General features: G+C 37.4%; 1 protein-coding gene across 3 annotated transcripts; it reads left to right on the forward strand.

Moving 5' to 3' along the window:
* Positions 1–1,080: 1,080 nt before the first annotated feature.
* Positions 1,081–20,874, forward strand: TRA2B (transformer 2 beta homolog). 3 transcript variants are annotated; one of them, XM_055568814.1, is made up of 9 exons: positions 1,129–1,268; positions 12,568–12,701; positions 13,755–13,917; positions 15,234–15,422; positions 17,336–17,451; positions 17,758–17,841; positions 19,047–19,106; positions 19,913–19,986; positions 20,449–20,874. In XM_055568814.1, the coding sequence occupies exons 1-9, from the start codon at positions 1,233–1,235 to the stop codon at positions 20,457–20,459; spliced, it is 867 nt and encodes a 288-aa protein (XP_055424789.1). In that variant the 5' UTR covers positions 1,129–1,232; the 3' UTR covers positions 20,460–20,874. The 3 variants fall into 3 exon arrangements, with proteins under 3 accessions (XP_055424791.1, XP_055424789.1, XP_055424790.1); XM_055568815.1 differs by having other exon boundaries at positions 19,916–19,986; XM_055568816.1 differs by lacking the exon at positions 12,568–12,701 and having other exon boundaries at positions 1,081–1,268.
* Positions 20,875–21,240: the final 366 nt, after the last annotated feature.

The raw sequence follows: 21,240 nt of genomic DNA on the forward strand, positions 1-21,240 counted from the left end.
CATATGTGATTCCATTTATAGGAAATATTCAGAATATGAAAAACTACAGATAAAGTAGATTTTAGATTCCTTAGAACTAGGAGAATTGGTGGGGGGAAGCTGGAGAGAAGAGAAAACATAACTATTAATGACAGGTTTCTTTTGGGGGAGTGATGAATTGGTCCTAAAACTGCGAAGGTTGCACAACTCTGCAAATACAAAAACGACTTGAATTGTACATTTTAAATAAGAGTATTGCATGGTATGTGAATTATATCTCAAGAAAACTGTTTTAAAAAATCATATGACCCTTTATATGTATCAGAGTACCTCACCAGCCGGGTACCACACACACACACACACACACACACACAGACACATATTTTTTAAGGGAAACAGCAGGCACAGAGAGATGTCTGAACTTCCAAGTTTGAGCTCTTTATCATGCTGTTGGGTGATGGCATAATTAATGTTTACTCCGAGACACCACTACAGTTGTACGTCTAACCAAATCAGTTTTTAAATGTATGTTTAACAGTTCTCCCTTACTAGACCACTAACTTCCTTGGGTTACGGATCGTGCTTATTTCAGTGCATCAGGATCTGGTAACGTGATTTGCTATTTGACAGATGCTCACATGAATGGATTTCAGGTAGGAATGATCCACAACTGAAGCTACAAAAAACCAAATTTATGCACAGAACCCTGTATACCCATATCTGCCCTCTGCAACCAAATAAAGACACAAAGAATGAATAAAGCGGAAGCAAGAAGGATGGGAGAAAAGGTGGGTATCTCTTCTCTCCATTCCCCACCTTCCACGACAGTTTACAGAAGGGAGTCAGGCGTGGAGGGTGACATCACTAACCCCCGCGGCGCCCACCACAGAAGCGATCCACTGTGCTCACTTTCCCGCCTCAAAGAAACTGGAGATGGGTTTAGCGCGGCGCGACGCGTGGGGCTTACGTCACATCCGGCTCGGGACGCGCCACAGCTGGAAAGCGAAGGCCTAACGCCGAGGGGCGGAGCCAAGAAAGCGCGCCCTCTGGGAGGGGGTGGGGCCGGGTTAAAGAGCGCCGCGTCACGTCCGGGACCCTTAGAGCCCAAGCGGAGGCGGCGCGGAGCGTTTCGGCTCTCAGCGGCTCGGGAACACAGCGTGTGGTGCGAGCCTGCGGCGGAGCCTCTACACTGAAGGCGCGAGAGGTTGGCAACTTTGATTGAAGCACATCGAGCGGCGACAGCAGTGGAAGTCATGAGCGACAGCGGCGAGCAGAACTACGGAGAGCGGGTAGGTATCGGTGGTGCAGGGGGCGGCTGTGTGGTCCCAGCTTCTTACATCTCTTTCCAGGCCCATCGGCCTCGGGCCGGGAGACTGGGGCGATTTTGGCTCCGAAGTCTGAGACCGGGAGGGATGCAAGTCAGGTTAAGAAGCCCTGGTAGTATTGTCCTTATTCAAGAAGGAGGCCGCCGACGGGTTTAGGTTGCCCGGTACTCGAAACGGCGGTTTTTTCCGTTATCGGGAGGGAAAGATTAAAAATGGCCGCTGCGTCCCCTCGGTGGTGGGGGAGGGGAGCGGTATCTGGTTTCGCCGTTGCTCTCCTGCGAAGCCTCGCCGCAGCCATCTTGGGCTGGCGGGCTGGGCGCGCTGCCAGAGGCACAAAATGGCGGAGGCGCCGCGCGACAGTTTCCAGGCCGCGGGCGGCGAACAGGGGGCGCAAAGAGCGATGTTCTTCAGGGTTTATGCTCAGCATTTAGGTTAAGACAGGATCATTTTGGACCCCGAAAAGATGTGAATCTAAGGTGTTCTTGGCTTCTTTAAAGATGGCAAATTAGTCTGACGTATACTTAAGTTCTGGGCCCGTTAGAGGGGATTGCGCGCGAGCTTTGTGTTCGGCCTAAATGGCGTGCTTTTCTTGGATGCCAAAAGGGCTGTTAAACCGCAAATAGTTACCGGTAACCAAGTAGATCACGAGGTCGCTGAGGTTTTCTTGCAGATCGAGTAGGTCTTTTTCCCACGGGATGGTGAAGGAGAAATTGGCGGGCAACAATTTTTGGCGCCGTTGTTTCCTTTGTTTTGAGCCATACCTATTTTATGAACCACGAATTGTGTTTGTGCGCTTTTTAAAGTTTCCACCCCAAAATGTGGAGTTTGGTGAGGACTGGATAAACCGCAGAAGTAAAGTTCCCGGGCTTAGAAAAAGCATAATATAAAGCTTGGTCGCGGGTCCGTGAGTACTAAGACGCAGAAATGTCAGTCTATTCGAATATTTTTGCAAACTTACGAAAAAAATTCTAGGTGATTTCATTAGGGCGTTTTTGAAAGGAAAGATCTTAGCTCTTGGAATCTTAATTTATTGTGTAACTTTGGGGCCAAATCTGATTAATTTGGTTTGAACCAGTCCTCGCCTTTACCTATGCAGATGAATACTGGCTTTTTTATTCTAAAGACGATTAATTTCCAGTCAGCAGTATGTGTATGATTATCGTTTTAAGCTCTTTGGTGAGAAAGCTTGGATCAAGCTCCCAAGTTGTTAAAAACTGTGGGTTATGGTTTCCGCCAGTTGAAAATAACTGGAAACTAGGCGTCGGTGTTTGGACTGAAGGCAAGTGATAATTTCAGTCTTCAGCTATTAAAACAATTATTGGGTACATTTTGAGAATAAAAAATGGCTGGTTTTAGTGGAGGAGCTCTCAGTTAGATAAACCTGAGTAAGTTACTTGTGGAAGTTCGTGAGAGGAAACAATTGCAGGGATTGGGTCCTGGTTTGAGACAGCTCAAGAGACATTATCGTCCCACTAACCAAGCTTTTGAATTTGGTATTTTTTTTTCTGTTAGTAGAATATACATCCTAGTTACCTCACAATCTTGTTACATAGGGTTATTCAACAAACTCTTAAGGAGGAAGAGAAAATAATAAAGGTACATGTTACAGGTTGATGTTCTGTCTTAAGCGCCTTGACTTGGAAGAGATCTCTGAACTTCGACGATGTGGAGTACTTCCACATTGTTTTCTTTGGCCTTTGTTTTGTCTGTAGATTGCTTTCTAGTTGGTTTATTGGAACCTGAAGTGGTTAGACTAGACCTAAAACAAACACTTTGGGAACACTTTGGGACTCCCAAAGAATGCTTGGCAAAACCATAAAGCTCAATGAAGTAGTTTAAATATAGTGCCACAAAAAGCATTAGGTAGACTAGTCAGGGCTGATTGGCTGAAAACTTGTTTTGGAAGTGCCTGAAAATAGCGGGAAAACTGTTGTGTGCAGGGTAGTGATCTTGTACTTGGATGCTATGAATAGCTTATCAAGAGCCTGAAAAATTACTTTCATTCCACTCTTAAGCTGTCTGCCATGCGGGAGACCCGGTTCAATCCCTGGGGTGGAAAGATCCCCTAAAGAAGGGAATGGCAACCGACCATGGACAGAGGAGTCTGGCAGGCTGCGATCCATGGCGTTGCAGAGAGTCGGACATGATTGAGTGACTAACATAACACTTAAGTTTTCAGACCTTACAAATCATTAGTGTAAATCACTAACACCTACTAATCTAATCATCTAGTGATAATGTAATATTAAAATCTTATCAGCTGAGGTCACTCATCACCCCCACCTTCTCGTGGCCCTGCCGCCACTTTAGAAATGTTTTTTTTTTTTCTCCTCTCTTTTAGTCATAACCAGACCGGAGTAGAGGAGGTGAGAGCAATAAATCAGCTTCAGTTCCGTTGTTTATAGCGTGTTTACTTATTGGGTGAATATTGACACTTAGAGATGTGATTTTTTTGTGTGTGTGTTCCTCTGTTTTAAACGTGCAGCTAGGGTGCATTCCTGAATTTTTGTGGTTTGTTGAACACTTTCGGTTACTGCTATATCTTTTATCGGTATCGGGATTTTTCATGTCTTGGTTAGACTTAAAATGTTTCTGGTTAGAGCTGACTTCCCTGATCTGGCCAAACCCACGTTAAAGTAAGATTACTCATTCGAATTCAAGTTTTTTCCAGTAATTCCCTAAAATTTCTCATGTTTTTTTGCAGAGAAGTTGGCTAGCACCTTTGGAAGGAAGAGGTGGTTTTAGACCTGTTGTCAAGATTTGGGAGAATAAGAACATGATAGGATCTGTAGCCAAGTGTAGAGATGTATGGTAATGGGGAAGGAAGTGATAAATCCTATGGCCTAATTGTGTTCACAGTTTAGGGTGTGGTGAAGTTTGGCCTTGGCACTGGTTTGTTGCTCTACCCTGATAACTGTAACTTCTTTTTTTTTCTACAATTGGGTCTTCACCTGCAGAAACCAGTAATTAAGTGAGGAAGCAGTATTGTAAATATTGTAAATTGTAAAAAAAAAATTGTAAAATATTGGAATTGTAAAAAATTTTAAGTATTGTAAATACTTAAAAGACCAAGTCTTTTAAATTTGTCTTGCTGTCAAGATTATGATACATACTCTTGTAGAGTATTGCTCATTTTTGCGAAAGTAATGGGTTTACAATGTAGGTATATTACCTTTAGTCTTCTTTGTAGAGATGAATGGCATTTGTATACCATCCCATCAAACTGCCTTTCATACTCTGCAGTTTCTCCTCTTCTGCTTAATCTTGGGTTATCTTTTTGAATTTTTAGTAATTTTCAAAACTGAAACATCTCAGCCTTTTTCTTCCCAAAGGGTTGTAGCCATTGCACCAAGTTCCTTAAATAGAGAATTAATGTTGGAGGGGTGGAAATAGTTTTGTTTCAGTTTGAGTCTGGTAAGGCAACAAGTCTCTTGAAACCAAGTTGAAGAATATTTTTGGTGGTTTTAATTAAGAATGATTTAATATTGTGGATATGGTCCAGAATTAGAAGGTGGCACCTTCAAACTGAAAATACAAGTGGTTGCAAGGTAAGTACTGGTTTTGTAGAGATTGAACAGGAAATCAGATGATGAGAGATAATGTTAAATGGAATTCGCTTTGTACAGCCTTTTCCATTTTTTATCTCCAATAAATCCCAAACCTAAATGATAAATATTAGTACTTTCATAGGTTTTTGTTTTTTTTTTTTTTTTTTTTTACATTTTTTTACATTTCACCCAAGAGGACAGGGCTAAAGCTTTGTATATCTTTTGAGCCTTAGCATGTGTGTTATATTTATCTTTTTTTTTTTTTTTTTTTAACACATAATTGCTTTATTTCCTCATAAAAGACAGTGATGAGGTGGTGGTTGAAGTTGGGTAATTTTAAGTGTTTTGCTTTTTTGAGGGGTGTGGGTCACACAGAACAGAATTAGGTATTGTCATGTAGTTTTGTTTTTAAGCGGGGGAGGAATTCTTTACAGAAAATTAGTCTTCAAATTCTCAAAAATCTTTGCTTTGAATTGGGTTTTGGAGGTTACATTCTGATTTTTATCAATGCAATTGCTAAATATGACAGCATGGATGAGGACTTCTTTTTTTTTTTTTGGCAATGATTTTTGTGCTGAGATAATAGACTTTTTTAAAAGTAGTAATAAAACATACTTGGCATTTCTGCTGAAAAGTACTAAATGTTTATGAATGTAAATTCAGAGCCTACTGTTTTTGCAAAGGATCTTTTAAAAGCATGGGATTAGAGCTGATTTAGGCTTGTCATGATAATATTTTCAGAACATATTCTCAGTCTTTGAGGATTTTTCTATCCAAACTTCTGGAAAGTTTAGCTGCAGAAAGAAAATAGTCCTTAATGTTGATATGAGCATTGATTTTTATAGCATAATCAGTGAGTTTTTCTTAGCCCGTCCCAGTTATTAAAATACTGTCTAGTCAACCTAATGAGTTTGCACTTATTAATATTGCATAAATTCCAGTTATAACCACTAGAATGATTTTAACAAAAATTGTGTTGGTGGTGAGACAAATTTCCGCTTATTTTTAAGTAGGACCTCTTAATATGTGTTTAACATTAGCCCAGTAGTTGGTCTTCTGGTTTTATTGAGTGGCCACCGCAACTTAGCTGAGTTTGAAGAAATGTAATGCTTATATTATCTAGCAGCTTATTTTGTTCTTCAAATATAAAGAAGATTGGGAAGGGGTAGTGAAATATCAGCAGGAAGGCATTCATATTGAAAAATTGTCATATCTAGAGCTTTGGCCTCTATTGAGCATTTTCTGAACCTAAGCCCTGTATATATATTTAAAGTTTAGGAGGCCTTAAAGGAAACCTGCTTGGGCATTCTGATTCCACGATTACAGTTGTGCTGCCAGTAAGCATTTCCCATTACATTTTAGTGATGGATATTAAGAGAAAACAATTACTGTGACTCCCTTAAGTAAAAAGCTTAAAATTTTTTTTCCCCCTGGATTAAATAAGCAATAATTGACTTTGAAAAACTAGACTGAAGATTATGCTTACTCTCTTAGAAGAGACATCCTAACACTTCCATCATAGCCATGCATGGTTGTCTTTGTGATCAGATAGGTATAAAGGATTTCTCTCTTTTTTTTTTTTTTTCTTTTCCTAAGGCAAGTTTTATTTTCAGGAAAAAACTAGGAGAGGAAATTGACAGTGAAGGATCATAAAGTCAGAAGTACAAGAAAACGAGGATGTTTTAGTAGAGCAGTATTTTGTTTAGGATGTTCAATAGACACTTCCAACTTATTGATCTTTTAAGTGATACTGAGTCTTTTTAATAATTTCAGGTGAGCTGCAGTTTTATCCACAACATTGCCACCTTTAAAAGTAGGGTTGCTCCTTTGGACTGCAGAAGATTTTAATAATCATTGGGGGGATGGATTTACCAAAAATTCTTTGAAAACACCGCAGTTGGGTTCAAGTTTGCTCTGCTTCCATCACAGCTCCTTGCATACAGTAGTTGGTTGACTTGATTTGGTCTTTTTATGCTTAAGTTAGTAAGTTGGGCCATTCATATTATAAAATCTCACTAGGGCAGCTTTCTAGAGGTGGGTTAAACATTAGTCCAAATTTTCAAATTCCCTGACACTGTTTTTTTACAGGCTACTTTTTCAGTTAAAAAGTGTGACATTAAATACATATCTTGACGTTAGTCACAATTTGTAGACCTCTTCAACCCTGAGCCTTGTCATCATTGTGCAAATGAATTGTCCGTGCTTTTCCTTTCTTGCACTTTTGTATTAATGTGTCATTTTTTGACTAGAGATGTGCTTTTGACACTTAACATACTTTCTATTGATGAATACAATAAGTAAGAAGTGTGAAATGTAATTGTAGTTCTTAATGTTAGATGAACAGTAAATGTTCAGTTGCGCACTTCACATTTCAGCTTAAGCGTGATAAATCTACATGGAGTAGACAAATGAGATTGACTATATTTTAGAACCAGCAGGAAACTAGTTTCAGATTTTTGAGCTGCATATTTTAGTTTTTCTAAAAAATCCAAAGCAAAAGGGATTTTTTTTCTAGTTTCAGTTTTGGCACTGGCTTTTATCCTGGAGTTTTAAAATATTCTTCATCCTGTTCTTTTTCTATTAAGGTTAATGTTGAAGAAGGAAAATGCGGAAGTCGTCATTTGACAAGTTTTATAAATGAGTATTTGAAGCTCAGGAATAAGTGAAGCTGAAATTTGAAAAAATAAAAGAAAGAATGCATGCTAATTATCAGACCAGAAGTCCCACTTGTAGAATATTGAGCAATTTGTGTGAAGTGGGGAAGATGAAAGAAGTCAGAATTTGAAACGGAAGAATGAAGAAAAGAAATAAAAATGAAGTTAAGATAAGAAGTAATCTGGAATCAGAAAGCACTACGCTAAGTAATTACTAGTCTGTTTATGTGTCCCTGTATATTTTGCTAAACATGCATGCATTATTTGTTTAATAGAAGAAATATATACAGGGTAAAGAAGTGCCTTCCAGGGGAAACGTTTAAATTAGGTAATTCTAATTTTAACTTCTTAGTCAACTGATTGAAATGCAACTTTTAAAAAAACAACCCTTTGTAGTCAAATAGGAGGCAGGAATGAGCTCTCCGATTTGGATTTGGGTAACAGCCGGCTTCATGTTGTCTCCTGGATTTTTCATCTCTGACATTGCTGGTCCTGGGGCGTGAGTACTTCCAGAATTGAAGTAGGTGGTCTAGGCCACCCTCTCTGGACTCAATGTACTGACCCCTATCCTTCAGTACAGATCAGTATAAGTAGAATGTTGTAAGTTTGTCAAAGTTTTCCTAAAGAATGTTACCAGGATGGTTATAGAACCGAACCCCCAAAATCCATTGGACAGGATCCTTCCTTTTGTCATTTATGAAAAAATTAATTTCTTTTTAGATGGCAATAGTGGAAAACTATGACCATTTAGGCCCTAACTTTAAGATGCATGTGTGCTAAATTCACAAGATGATTCTTAATTCTTTTTGTTTAATGCTTATTCCAGCTGAATGACTGGGGTTACTGCTAAAAAGTTGTAGGGGCTTCCCTTAGCATGAGATAGGTCATATAAGTGAACAGGATACCTAACTCCACAGTGGCAGTAACAGTAAGTGCCTTATTCCCTTTTCTTATTTTCTGCTATTAACAACTTAACTGTTAAAATGATGTGAGAGATAACAGATCATAAAGTAGCTTTGTTTCTGGTTCTCTACTCCTACCACTTGCTGGAAAAATAGACCTAAAAGTTCTGTCATTTCCCTTTCTGTATGCTTGTTTTAACTGAACAGAAGAGTCAAATGATTGGTGCAGTGTTGTTACTTTCAGTTGGATGGGGAAAGTTCATGTGTCAAAATAACAGTAGTAGGCAACCAACAGATAGCTTCTACTCTATTGGGAAAACTAAGGCTATCACTTCTCCCTGAAATTAAGATAGCCTAAACTTTGAGAGTTTTTGAACCTCACAACTCTTGGGGCAGTGTCTTAAATGACTTAGAGGGATTCATTTTCTGATACTTCAGGGCCTACTTGTGTCAAATTTGTGCTTTTTCAATTCTGTATCTTGCAAGCAGATGATTACACCCATTTATAGTTTCCATCATTTGCCCTGATAATTTGTAGAACTTGCCACGTATAAACTAATAACATTAAATTGGTAGTGTTAGTTTTGCATTCTGAATTACTTACAGATTAGGCTGAGGCAACTGATGTGAAGGGATGTTAAATTTTTATTCAAGCTCATTGATTCTTTTATCAGGAGACCTGAAAAGTCCTTGGGGTCTGAAAGAGAAAGTATTTGTTAGTCATGTAATGGGAAGAAGCAGTTTGGAGTTTGTTTGGAAAGGTGTAAAGTAAAAGTAAACACTGATGCTAGTGGACCATCTCATCCATTCAGGTTTTTGCCCCCCTTTGGCCAAAGCATCTTGGAGTCCGAGAATGCCTCTCTCCACCTCCTGCCTGGGTAGTAGGGGGAAACAGACTTCTTGTCCTGGGGCAAGCGTAAGGTACATGCCCTCAGGACGGCTAATAAATGACAGGGTGGGGAGGTGGGGGCAGAGAAGGTGACAGAAAACAAGGTTTCAGGAAAATGTTGAAAAAACCAGATAAGTAAGAAGCATAAAACTTGAAATTAAGTCAGTGAGACTTAAATAAGCATCACAAATATGTATGGTGTTTTTTAAGAAATGCAGATGCCCAACTCCAGACCTACTAAAATAAGCTCTGGTTGGGGATCTATATTTAAATGCTCGGTAGGTTTACTACATATCTGTAAGAGCCTTTGTTGAAGGTCTACTCTATTGCATCTAGTTTTTAAAATATGTGAGAAACCTAGAAATTGGATGGTTATTCCTACTTCTTTCATCTCTTTCAAAAAGTTTTTTTAAGATTCTGTCATTCTCAGAATAGGGAGATACTGGCTGGTATTTTGTTGGAAGGCTGAGTTTGTTTCTCCCTGATGTGTTCGCTATTGATTAGTACATGACTAAGATTCAGTTTGTAAGAACTTAATGCCCTGTGTGGTTTTCAGGGAATTTTTGGTTGTGTTGTTCATGCTAACTTTACGTTTGTGATCCTTTTCCTTGAGGTATTGTTAGGGTTTTAATGTGTTAGCACTGAAGAGTTTTGTGAGCCCTGAAAGTGGTCTTTGAATTTTTTGTGTTTAGGGGCTTTTCTAGCTGATTTTACGGATTTAACCATGGACCAAGGTTTAAAGCTAACTTTATGCTTTTAGATTTGGCCTTCTAGACAAGCTAAATAACCTTGCATATATTTCCAAACCTGTTAATAGCCAACATAATTGCAAAAGGGTTTATTTAACTTAAAGACTACCTCTGATATGAAAGGTAGGAGGTAGAGACAGTGTTTCTGTGTTAGCCTAACAAGTGTCAGTACAGAAGAAGACTTAGTGTTCCAGTGGTTTCTCCTATTCCTGGTCTGAGAAATGATTGTTCATAAAATACATCTGCATATAGCCAATTAGTTTTAGAGGTTGAGTGAGAAGTCTTATAATTTCACAAATACTGTTATTTTTGACCCTTGATCTGCTAGAAACCTCATTAAAGTTTATTCTGAGGCTATAAGGACTTTGTTTTCCTTCTTGAACAGATTGGTAAAGCACCTCAGCTTAGAATAAGGCTTTTCTGTTTTACTGAAGCAAGAGGCTTAAAAGAGGATCTTGACTTTCTACTCTCTTTTTCAGACGAACTGATTTCTGTTAACTATAGTTATTTTATCGGTAATCTTTTAACTCTTATTGTGAGGCACCCATATTGTCTCCCTGCTAGAGCAGATTGCTTTCTTTAGTTTCCACTAAAGGTCATAATCTTTCCATGAAGTCATCTTTGTAGCATTGCAATAAACAAAGGTGTTAGAGTCCCTCTTTCTACCTTATCTTCTAGATTAGCTTTTGCCTGTTGAATGATTGCAGAAACTGCATCCCCAATTTGAGAACCTCTTTATCCCAGGAGAGGAGAATTGTGCTTTTAAATGTCCAGAATATTTGCCAGAGAAAGTCAAAGGATTGTTAGTTGGGTCCTCAAAGCCATAGTGCCTCTTTTAAACATTCCTCGATGATAAAAGTAGCTATTTTCACTAATAATTAGGGGTGTCATCTTTTACTTTCACTCTTTATTAACTCATGGCAGGAAGGGAGAGTAGCCATGTTTCATGCCACTTCACACCGTTTTGTGTGACTTTGAAATGTAGAGTCATTTGGGGATATAGAGACCAGAATTCATTTTGCCCACTGAGTTACTCTTGTTCTAAACTTGAAGCCTTGTTTCTTCTGTGTTGCATGTAAGTTGTCCTTAAGCATCATAGGAAAGATCTTCCTAATTTTCTCCACTGTTCTCTTAAGTCACAGAACGTATTCCAAAATGTTTGGGGCTGTGATTTAGATGAATTTTCTTCCTTTATCCTTTTAAGAATGGCTGGAGTGTTTTATTCTGAAAGTCTGCCACACAGGGAGGTCTCGTGATAAAGTTTTATGCCACTTCAACATTGATTGTTACCCCTACAGCAACTTACCTGTAATGTTGATTCCTTTTGAGTCAAGCCATTTTAATTCTGTGTTGGGCAGGAAGATTCATGAGATTAATTAATGCCTTTAAGTTTGATGAAGGTGGATAACCTGAAATGTTGTCTTGTTTGATAATACCTTGGTTAGCTGTCAGACTGAGTTAATTGTTATCTTTTCCACTATTTCTATTTTGGTGCCTTGGCAGAACGTTCCTTTAGCTTTTTTCTCTAATTATATGTCTTTGGTTCACCAAACTAGTTATCCTGTTCAGCCATTTCTTTGCTAGTTCCTTTTAGAGATTTTGTTTTTGTACAACCTACCTACCAGCTAGTCACAGCTACGATAGGGGAAAGGTTAGGTATAAAGTATGTATCTAGATTTTGTTTTTTACATACAGTTCCTGAACTTCCTTCCTGAAAGTAGATTAGGAGCCTGTGATCTAAACTGTTGCAGTTTTAATATGTCCTTTCTGTATGTAACTTTTCTAACTACTTATTCCCAGTTTCCCATCAATTGGCCCTGGCTCATCTACACTTAGCTGAGGAAAATCTCTGGTACCCTCTTAATTCTTACCTCTGCAGTTCATTCACTGCCTTTCGACTGGAGCTTCATCTGGTTGCTTTGAGATCCGTAAGGGCTTCCTACATAGTTGGATGGACAGGGTCTACAGATCTAGTCTCCTTCAAGCTGGTCCTTGCTCTCTAGGTTTCTGTTCTTCCTCTGTGACTTGAAACAGTACTGTCCTTGTCTTTTTTCTCCACTCAGCAATAAATAAAAGTTGAAAATAAAGTAAATTTTATAAATTTCATAGGTTTTTTTTTTTTTTTTTAATTGATGGCAGTTTGACTGAAATAATAGGTATGAGGTATAGGTGTCATAGTTAATAAGGTTCTTTCTCACCCTAGTCTTTACGGAGTAACATTCCCAAAACAATCCTTGGGCAGTTCCCTTAACTGCTTGGCTTTGGCACCCATTTCTGAAGAGAGTGGGGTCAGTTAACTCTTATCCCTGCTCCCCAAGAAAGGTGGAAGTTCAAGTTAATTGGCTTATGTCAATTGGAGCAACGTAACTATTATACCAGGTATATTCAGTTCCTGCCCTTACCTATGTTTTCTTATCTTGGAAGGGGATTGCTTTCCCTCACCATTTATCTCACCACAGCTTATTTGTTTTTAAAGTTGCCCAGAAAGTATACAAATTAAACTTTTGACATCTACGTGTAGGAATCCCGTTCTGCTTCCAGAAGTGGAAGTGCTCATGGATCTGGGAAATCTGCAAGGCATACCCCTGCAAGGTCTCGCTCCAAGGAAGATTCCAGGCGTTCCAGATCAAAGTCCAGGTCCAGATCTGAATCTAGGTAAGAAAGACTGTCTTGGGATTTTCTTGTTACTCTTAGCTTTCAAACTGGTGTGTGCTTTTGTAAACTAGGAAGATAGAGAGGGTTAGATCATTTGTTGGCTTATTTAATATTGGTACTAGAAATGAACTTAATTGTTATGTTCTGGGAGACAAAAGACTAAGTGGCTAAGAGCCTGGGCTTTTGGTGTTAGGGTTCATATCTTACCTCTCTGTTTTTTTCTGGCTTGGGCAGATTACTTAACCTTTTCAATCTTAACTTCCTTATCTATAAAAGATGAATTAGCAATAGTACCAGTTCTTCAGAATTGCTGTGAGGATTCACTGAGTTTATGTGAACTGCTTAGTAGTATGGCAAAAAAAGACTACAGAGCATTGGCTTTTAGAAACTGCAATTCTTGATAAATAGGTGTAGTCTAGTATGACAAATGTACTATAAAACAAAAAACCTTAACACAGCACTTTTTTTTTTTTTTTTTTTAATGTTCAAGTGTAGGCTATATATCCTGGTTTGCCCAGGTCAGCCCCAGCTTGATGCCTGCTGTCAGGCATTATTAACAGTGCCCCTTTTCTCTCTCACACTGTATTCTTCCTGGGTTAGATGACAGTTCATATGATCACTGTAGTTAAGAGCAACTGGTTGATTTTAAAACTGCTGGAGAATACTGCTTGTAATGGTGATGTTATCATAAGTCAATAATGGGCATAATGCAAGAAGCTTAAAAATGAAGGATGGTATTGTGAAGGGTAAAGGTGGACACAAATCAGGCTAGTATGAAATGTTGCATGTTTTATGATTTTTAATAGATACTGTGTTGTTTAATCTTTGAATTATTTAAGATACGATGGAAGGGACCTTTAGTTAGTGATGGTTTTGGAACTCTTCCTAGCACAGAAATGACAATATACAAAAGAAAAGTATTGATCCCACTACATACCTGGATTGTGTGTTTTACCTTTTGAAGCTTAACTTTAGAATAACGTTTTTAAAGAATTAAAAGCCATATCCTGCCGTCAGCTATTCAGTCATAACCTTGAAGCCTTTGTCTTTCAGGTCTAGATCCAGAAGAAGTTCTCGGAGGCATTATACAAGGTCACGATCTCGGTCCCGGTCCCATAGAAGATCTCGTAGCAGATCTTACAGCAGAGATTATCGAAGACGGCATAGCCACAGTCATTCTCCCATGTCTACCCGCCGGCGTCATGTTGGGAATCGGGTAAGGTGAAAACAGTTGTTTCTGAAGCAGTGGACACTGTATGAAGCCACTTTATAATTAATGTATAGTATATTCCCCTCTGTTTTTGGTGTTTTGTTCTGTAATAATTTAAAACTGATAACTTTTGATGCTGGAGCTTTAGCATGATTCCTCTCTAGAGCCTTTTCAGTGTTTGGAGATTTTTTTCTTTTTAAAAGATTCTCCCTCATATATGGTCTACATTTGAACTGTTGATCACAAAAATTTAAGATACTGTCACACTAACAGCACATCAAATAAAAAATTCTCTGTGCAATACGGTTAATATAGTTAGATCATATATCTATGTTCCATACTATTGTTTGAGTTTTCTGGGTTTAATATGCTTTAAAATATGCTACGATTTTCCCATTTAGTTTTAAGCAAGTTTCTTTCCAGTTTTAAAGCTTTGCTTGTCTTCCATGCTGCTGCTAAGTCACTTCAGTCGTGTCCGACTCTGTGGGACCCCATAGATGGCAGCCCACCAGGCTCCCTGGGCTTCTCCAGGCAAGAATACTGGAGTGGGTTGCCATTTCCTTTTCCAAAGCATGAAAGTGAAGTCGCTCAGTCGTGTCCGACTCTTAGCGACCTCATGGACTGCAGCCTACCAGGCTCCTCCGTCCATGGGATTTTCCAGGCAAGAGTACTGGAGTGGAGTGCCATTGCCTTCTCCATGTCTTCCATGAGAAGTTACAAATGAGATGGCATTTAGTGTGTTCCTTTTGTGGTTTTTATTGAATAATATACAAGTAGACCTATAGGGAGTGTATGTTTTTGAAAGTGGGGTGGAATTTAACTATAAAATGTATGTGCGAAGTAGTGAAACCTTTAAGCAAACTCATGGCAACTGGGATGTCAGCAACATTTATTATTATTTTTTATAAATAATATAATAAATAATATAAACATTATTTATTATAATAGTTGACGCTGCTTAATATCTGTTTTAAAAAAGTTTGGTACACATCTGTAGTTTCACTTGTACGTATATTTGAACACTTATGATTTTTCTATAGAAATCAAGCTGAATGTACTTCTGTACCTCTTTGGCAGTTTAGAGCCTCCTATTGTGTGAATGGTATATGTTAATTCACCATTATGAAGTTTTACCTCTCCTCTTGCCCCAGCTTATAGAGACATTAGTTCTCTGCATACATGCTTGTGATGCTGATGTAACATTACTTTTAAAATGCTGTTTTATTTCATTGTTATCTTTTCATATTAGTGACAGTTTGGGGGGGGAGTTGATATGTGATGCTTTTTAAAAGTTTTTTTGAAATCTGTTTTTCTATTTCTAGGCAAATCCTGATCCCAACTGTTGTCTTGGAGTATTTGGATTGAGCTTGTACACTACAGAAAGAGATCTAAGAGAAGTGTTTTCTAAATATGGCCCAATTGCTGATGTATCTATTGTATATGACCAGCAATCTAGACGTTCAAGAGGATTTGCCTTTGTATACTTTGAAAATGTAGATGATGCCAAGGAAGTAAGTAAAAAGTCTTGTACCTTTGTGTAAAAAAAAAAAGGTATATACACACGCTTTCACTTTTACACACACTCTCAGAGTCTTTAACTATTCTTCCTTGGATGACTTTTGCTTTAGTAAGTCCATCAGTCGTGTCAGACTCTTTGCAGTCCCATGGACTATGCAGTCCATGGAATTCTCCAGGCCAGAATATTGAAGTGAGTAGCATATCTTTTAATGTGGAAATTTCAAAGATTTGTAGCATAACAGCAAAGTGACAGTTTGGTTCTAAATTCCAACTCAGTCTCTTCCACCATTTTATTTGAAGTAAATTCAAACATAGTCAACTGTTTCCAGATGTGTGCCTAGATACAGATATTTCTAAAATAGAAGAATATTAATAGTCCAGTTTGGAATATTTAATGAGTGTTTACATCAGATTACTTTGTAAAATGAAAAGAAACATTAAGAAGTGATAAAGCTATGACTCAGGATAAAGGAACTGGTACTGTGTACTGGCAAGTGATTCTATGTTTTGGATGTTGAGGTAAAACATAGGAAGTAACTTTTTTTTGGCCTTGAGGCTTATGGGATCTTGTTTCCCAACCAGGGATTGAACCTGGGCCACGGCAGTGAAAGCACCAAGTCCTAAACATTGGACCTCCAGGGACCTCCCTAAAATTTTTTTTACAGAGACTAAAGTAAAAATTCAATGTGTGACTCCTGGCCCGTTTAAGAAATTTGAACTTCAGATACACGGGGGTGATTGCTAAAGTCATCTCCAAGGACAGTAATAAGGAGGGGAGAATCTTGAGAAACTTAATGACAAGCTGTCTGAGGTTTGTCATTATTGACAAATAATGAGGTAGGTCATTTACTGAGATTAATAATTTTGAGCTCTAAATAAAATTAAATGAATAGAGTAAGCCCATCTACTAAAGGAAGAATTAAAAGCTGAATGCAAGTGGTTATAATTTAAGAGATTTAAGGAATGCTTTAAGATGTCATTCAACTTCATTTTGGTAATAATTGATGTGAAAAATGTTAATAACATTTGTCCAAGGTTACTTATGGGATCGGCTTCTTTGCTTTTCTACGTTGTGTGTGTGTGTGTCCTACAGAACCACAGTTCCCTTTCTGAAAGATAGTATATTTTGTATCTAAATCAGTAATGCCGGAAACTGCCTTGAGGCTTAAAACAATCAAACTAGAAAATAGCATAATTGGAATTAGAAATCTAAATTCTATTTCGATAGAGAGATGTTTGTTTAAATTGTGAATAAACTGCTATGTCTTTGGGATGGGGTTTTTTTTTTCTCGGTACAGTATATTTTCATTTTAATGTTTGAAACTATATGTAATTCAAGCTTTCATCCCAGCTCTTTGCTTCCATAGCAGGGGTCCTCAAATTTGTGTAAAGGATTAGACAGGAACTATTTTGGGCTTTGGGAGCCATAAGAGCTCAATTTCAGCTTTTCAACCCTGCCATTATAATGTAAAAGCCATATAAAATGCAAATTAATGAGTGGGGCTTTGTTTCAGTAAAACATGGTCACTTAATTTTGAATTTCATTTCTGATGAAATACTACTTTGACACCCACACCTGTTTAAATTCTTAGCTCGTGGGTCATAGTTTGCCAACTGTGTACTATTTTATAGACTCACAGGTACTGTCAAATCTATAGTTGGTACAGTAATTTCAAATAGTTCATGGCTTAAGTTGGTGCTCACGGGTGGCTTTTTTTTTTTTTTTTAATGAACTTTTCTAGGCTAGCTTTTGTAAGTGAAGATTTGATAGGCAGAAAAACTTATTAATAAACTGTCACATATAATGCTCTGGCCTAACTGAAACATCTAGTTGGGTTTTATATATAGATAATAGTTAATTTGGGGCTTTGTTCATGATGTATATAACAACTCATATCTTTTGAAGGCAAAAGAGCGTGCCAATGGAATGGAGCTTGATGGACGTAGGATCAGAGTTGACTTCTCCATAACGAAAAGACCACATACTCCAACACCAGGAATTTACATGGGGAGACCTACCTAGTAAGTATGTTTTCAAGGTTGTTGAAATACTGACAGTTCACTTTAGGGCACAGGGAGGCTTTTGGCATTTCCAGTTGACTAAAACTTAAATTCAATATAAATATATTCAGTAGAAACATTTGATTGGTACCATAAATTGTGATGACATGTAATAGATTAATCACATCCTACTTTTATCATAAAGAAATGCCATATATTTGACATTCCTGGGTAATTAAATGATTCTCATCAGACCAGTTTTCCCACTCTGGGAACTGTTAAGTATTAATGTAGGTAAAACCAAGTTTGTATAAATCTTATTCACAGTGGCAGCTCACGCCGTCGAGATTACTATGACAGAGGATATGATCGAGGCTATGATGATCGGGACTATTACAGCAGATCGTACAGGTATGTTAACCAAAATACAAAGTTTTTAAGTTGTTGAAAGATAAATCAGCGCTTCTGGTTCAGTTGCAACATAAAACAGCACCGTTTTAACCTTTGATAAAGGTATTTACCTTTAATAAATTGGAGATCCAGAGATTAAACTGGATTTTTTTTTGGCTGCAACTCAAAGCATGAGTGCTAAGATGCTTCAGTTGTTTCCAACTCTTTGCAACCCTATGGACTGTAGCCCGCCAGGCTTCTCTGTCCTTGGGATTCTCCAGGAAAGAATACTGGAGTAGGTTGCCATGCACTCCTCTGGGGGGCAACTCACAGCATGTGGATCTTAAATTGCCCAACTAGGAACCAAACTTGTGCCCCCTACAGTGGAGTATTAAACCAGTAGACCACCAGGGAAGTCTCTGGATTTTATGGTTATACTTTTGTTTTTGGTATGTGTATTTTTAAAGCACCAAGTTGTAAACCAACGGGACAATAAAATTATAGACCATACTCCAGGCTCTCCCTCCCCCCTTTTTGTTTTTTAAAGTGAGTTTCATGAACTGATTTTGAATATCATTGCTTTATAAAGCAATTTTTGGTAGCTGAGGAATTGTGTTGAAGGGCAGGGCAAATTGATTCTTGGAAAAATCTAAAGAAATTATTTAAGGATTAGTTTGCTATAACAATGGTAAGAGGTTTATTATTAACAATATTGACATTTTTCAGGGGTTGATAGGGAAATGCTTATGATACTAGGAATACTTTGGAAAGTAAAAATGAAGTAAAGTTCTCTATTTAAGCAACAGCAGGTAATTTAGATCTTGTATTGTTTGTCAAAATGTAAATTGTGTAGTAAATATTGACCATAACAGTTAATCCTTGATACCCTATTTTGGTGTGGTAGTGAGCTGTTGTCTTTTTTTGTACACTATTCTGTAATTTTTAGAAAGTTGACAGTCCTGACATTTAGCACCAACAAACTTTCTTAAGTGGCATTTCTGTACTGACATGTAGGGGATTGATTTGTGGAGGCTGCAAAGATTAGTCTTAAGAGTACTTAATATGATACTCATTTTAACCACCAGGGAGAGCTCTATGTCAGTTTGTAAAGGGGTGGCAAAAGCAAGTCTATTGCTTAAAGAAAACTAGCTTTCACTTCTGTTTTAATTTTATTGCATGAATTGTGCATTTTTAAAACTTAAAATGTTTGTTTTCTGCCCTCACAGAGGTGGAGGAGGAGGAGGGGGAGGATGGAGAGCTGCTCAAGACAGGGATCAGATATACAGGTACAGGAAAAGGTTTCTGTTTAACATTGCTTCTGCACTATGTGAAGGTGTTTGCAAGAGAATCGGGTACATAGGAATTTCCTGATGACAGAAAAGTTTAAAATTCTCAACATTCAATGTATGCACTGGCCAGGAAAAGATTTAAATCTGTACAATAGTAGAATGGCTCACATAAAGATATTTGTTATTCATATTTTGATAAATTATAAATGGCATTCATAAAATTTTATAAATGAGAAGTTTATAAAAATACTGTAACTGAAGTCAAATGACAATGTACATGGCTTAATTTATGTTCATAGAGATTGGGCTTGTACTTGTTACCACTCAGTGGTACCATTTTATACCTTAATATGAGATGATGGCATAAACTAAGAATCCATAATATTTTAATCTTATTTATCCCTAATGGTTTCATTAGCTTATTATAAGCATTTCAGAATAAGCAAGTAATTATTCAAGTTTATCTTAACACAAAACTAAATCACTATGAATGAAATTTGGGGTGTTCATTCATAGGTTGTGGTTAAAATTAGTGGTAATGATTTTTTTCTTCTCTAACCCAGTTTAAATTTGTTAGATATAATGTTAACTAGCAGATGATCAGATTCAACCTCATTGATAGTTACGGGTTTTTGGTACTGGGCCTGATAATGTGCTTCATTCTCAGGACTAAAACAGACCTTACTACTGCAGTGTTTTTGAAGGTCAGCTGAGGGTCTTTTAGTTTTGGAAACTGATAAAGGGATCATTCACTTTAATCGGTGATCTATGGAGTCTTAGATGGTCTTGATATTTGTTTACAGAAGACGGTCACCTTCTCCCTACTATAGTCGTGGAGGATACAGATCACGTTCCAGATCTCGATCATATTCACCTCGTAAGTTTTTATTTTGATATAATTTTGTTATAATAGTGTGACTTGCTATGACTTATGGAAACCACAGCAGATAATGGGTTGATTCAATTAGTATTTCCTCTGTTTTTCTGTAGGGTTCAAGGAAGTATATATGAAAACAACCCTTGGATCTTAACTCTTGTTGCTAATTAAAATAGTACATGTGTATTTTGTCACCATTTGTAGCTTTTTTTTTTTTTAAGGAATTCTTAAAATTTTTTTTTACAGCTTAGAAACATTTTTGAGTGACTTAAAACCTTAGCTTTCAGATTGAGTTAGCTAAATTCCCAGCTATTTCTGTTTAACATTGGTTCTGCACTATGTGAAGGTGTTTGCAAGAGAATCTGGTACATAGGAATTTCCTGATGACAGAAAAGTTTAAAATTCTCAACGTTAAATGTATGCACTTGAGTATTGAAGTGTATTTATTTCCTTTTTTTCTAGGTCGCTATTAAAGCATGAAGTTGAAGACTTTCTGAAACCTGCCCTAGAGTTGGGATATTGTTTGTGGACAATATTTTTTATTGTCTCCTGTTTAAAAAGTGAACAGTGCCTAGTGAAGTTAGGTGACTTTTACACCTTTTATGATGACTACTTTTGGTGGAGTTGAAATGCTGTTTTCATTCTGCATTTGTGTAGTTCGGTGCTTTGTTCAAAGTTAAGTGTTTTCAGAAAAGTATGTTTTGCATGTATTTTTTTACAGTCTAAAATTTTGACTGCTGAGAAGTTTCTATTGTACAGAACTTCATTTAAATGGTTTTTCTACTGAATCCAGGGTATTCTGAAGATCGAAGCCTGTGTGTAAAATGCTACCAAATGGCAAAAAGCAACAATAAAGTTTGGTTTTTACTTTTCTTTCTAACATATCAATGCTTAGCAGAACTATTCAGATTAGATTGTCAGTAGTAAATTAAAGACAAAAATGCCCGTTTTCCTCGAGTCCATGAAACATACCATACTTAATATACCTGCAATTAAGTGATAAAAATTATGCTCTGTAACTCTATACTGCTAGTGTTAAAAACTAAAGATCTTTCAATACAGCAAATGCTTAATGCTTATATAAATGTGAATTTGTCAGCCTTTATGTAATCTGTATTATATATAGCAGGGAATAAGATGAGTTACACAATGTATGCCTTAAAAAGGCTATTTCTTAAAGCTGTTAGAAGGGGATAATGGTATTTCAATTAGTTATCAGCAAGTGACAATACATTCCACCACAAATGTACTCTT

This window comes from Bubalus kerabau, chromosome 2, assembly GCF_029407905.1.
Source record: "Bubalus kerabau isolate K-KA32 ecotype Philippines breed swamp buffalo chromosome 2, PCC_UOA_SB_1v2, whole genome shotgun sequence".
Lineage (NCBI taxonomy): Eukaryota > Metazoa > Chordata > Mammalia > Artiodactyla > Bovidae > Bubalus > Bubalus kerabau.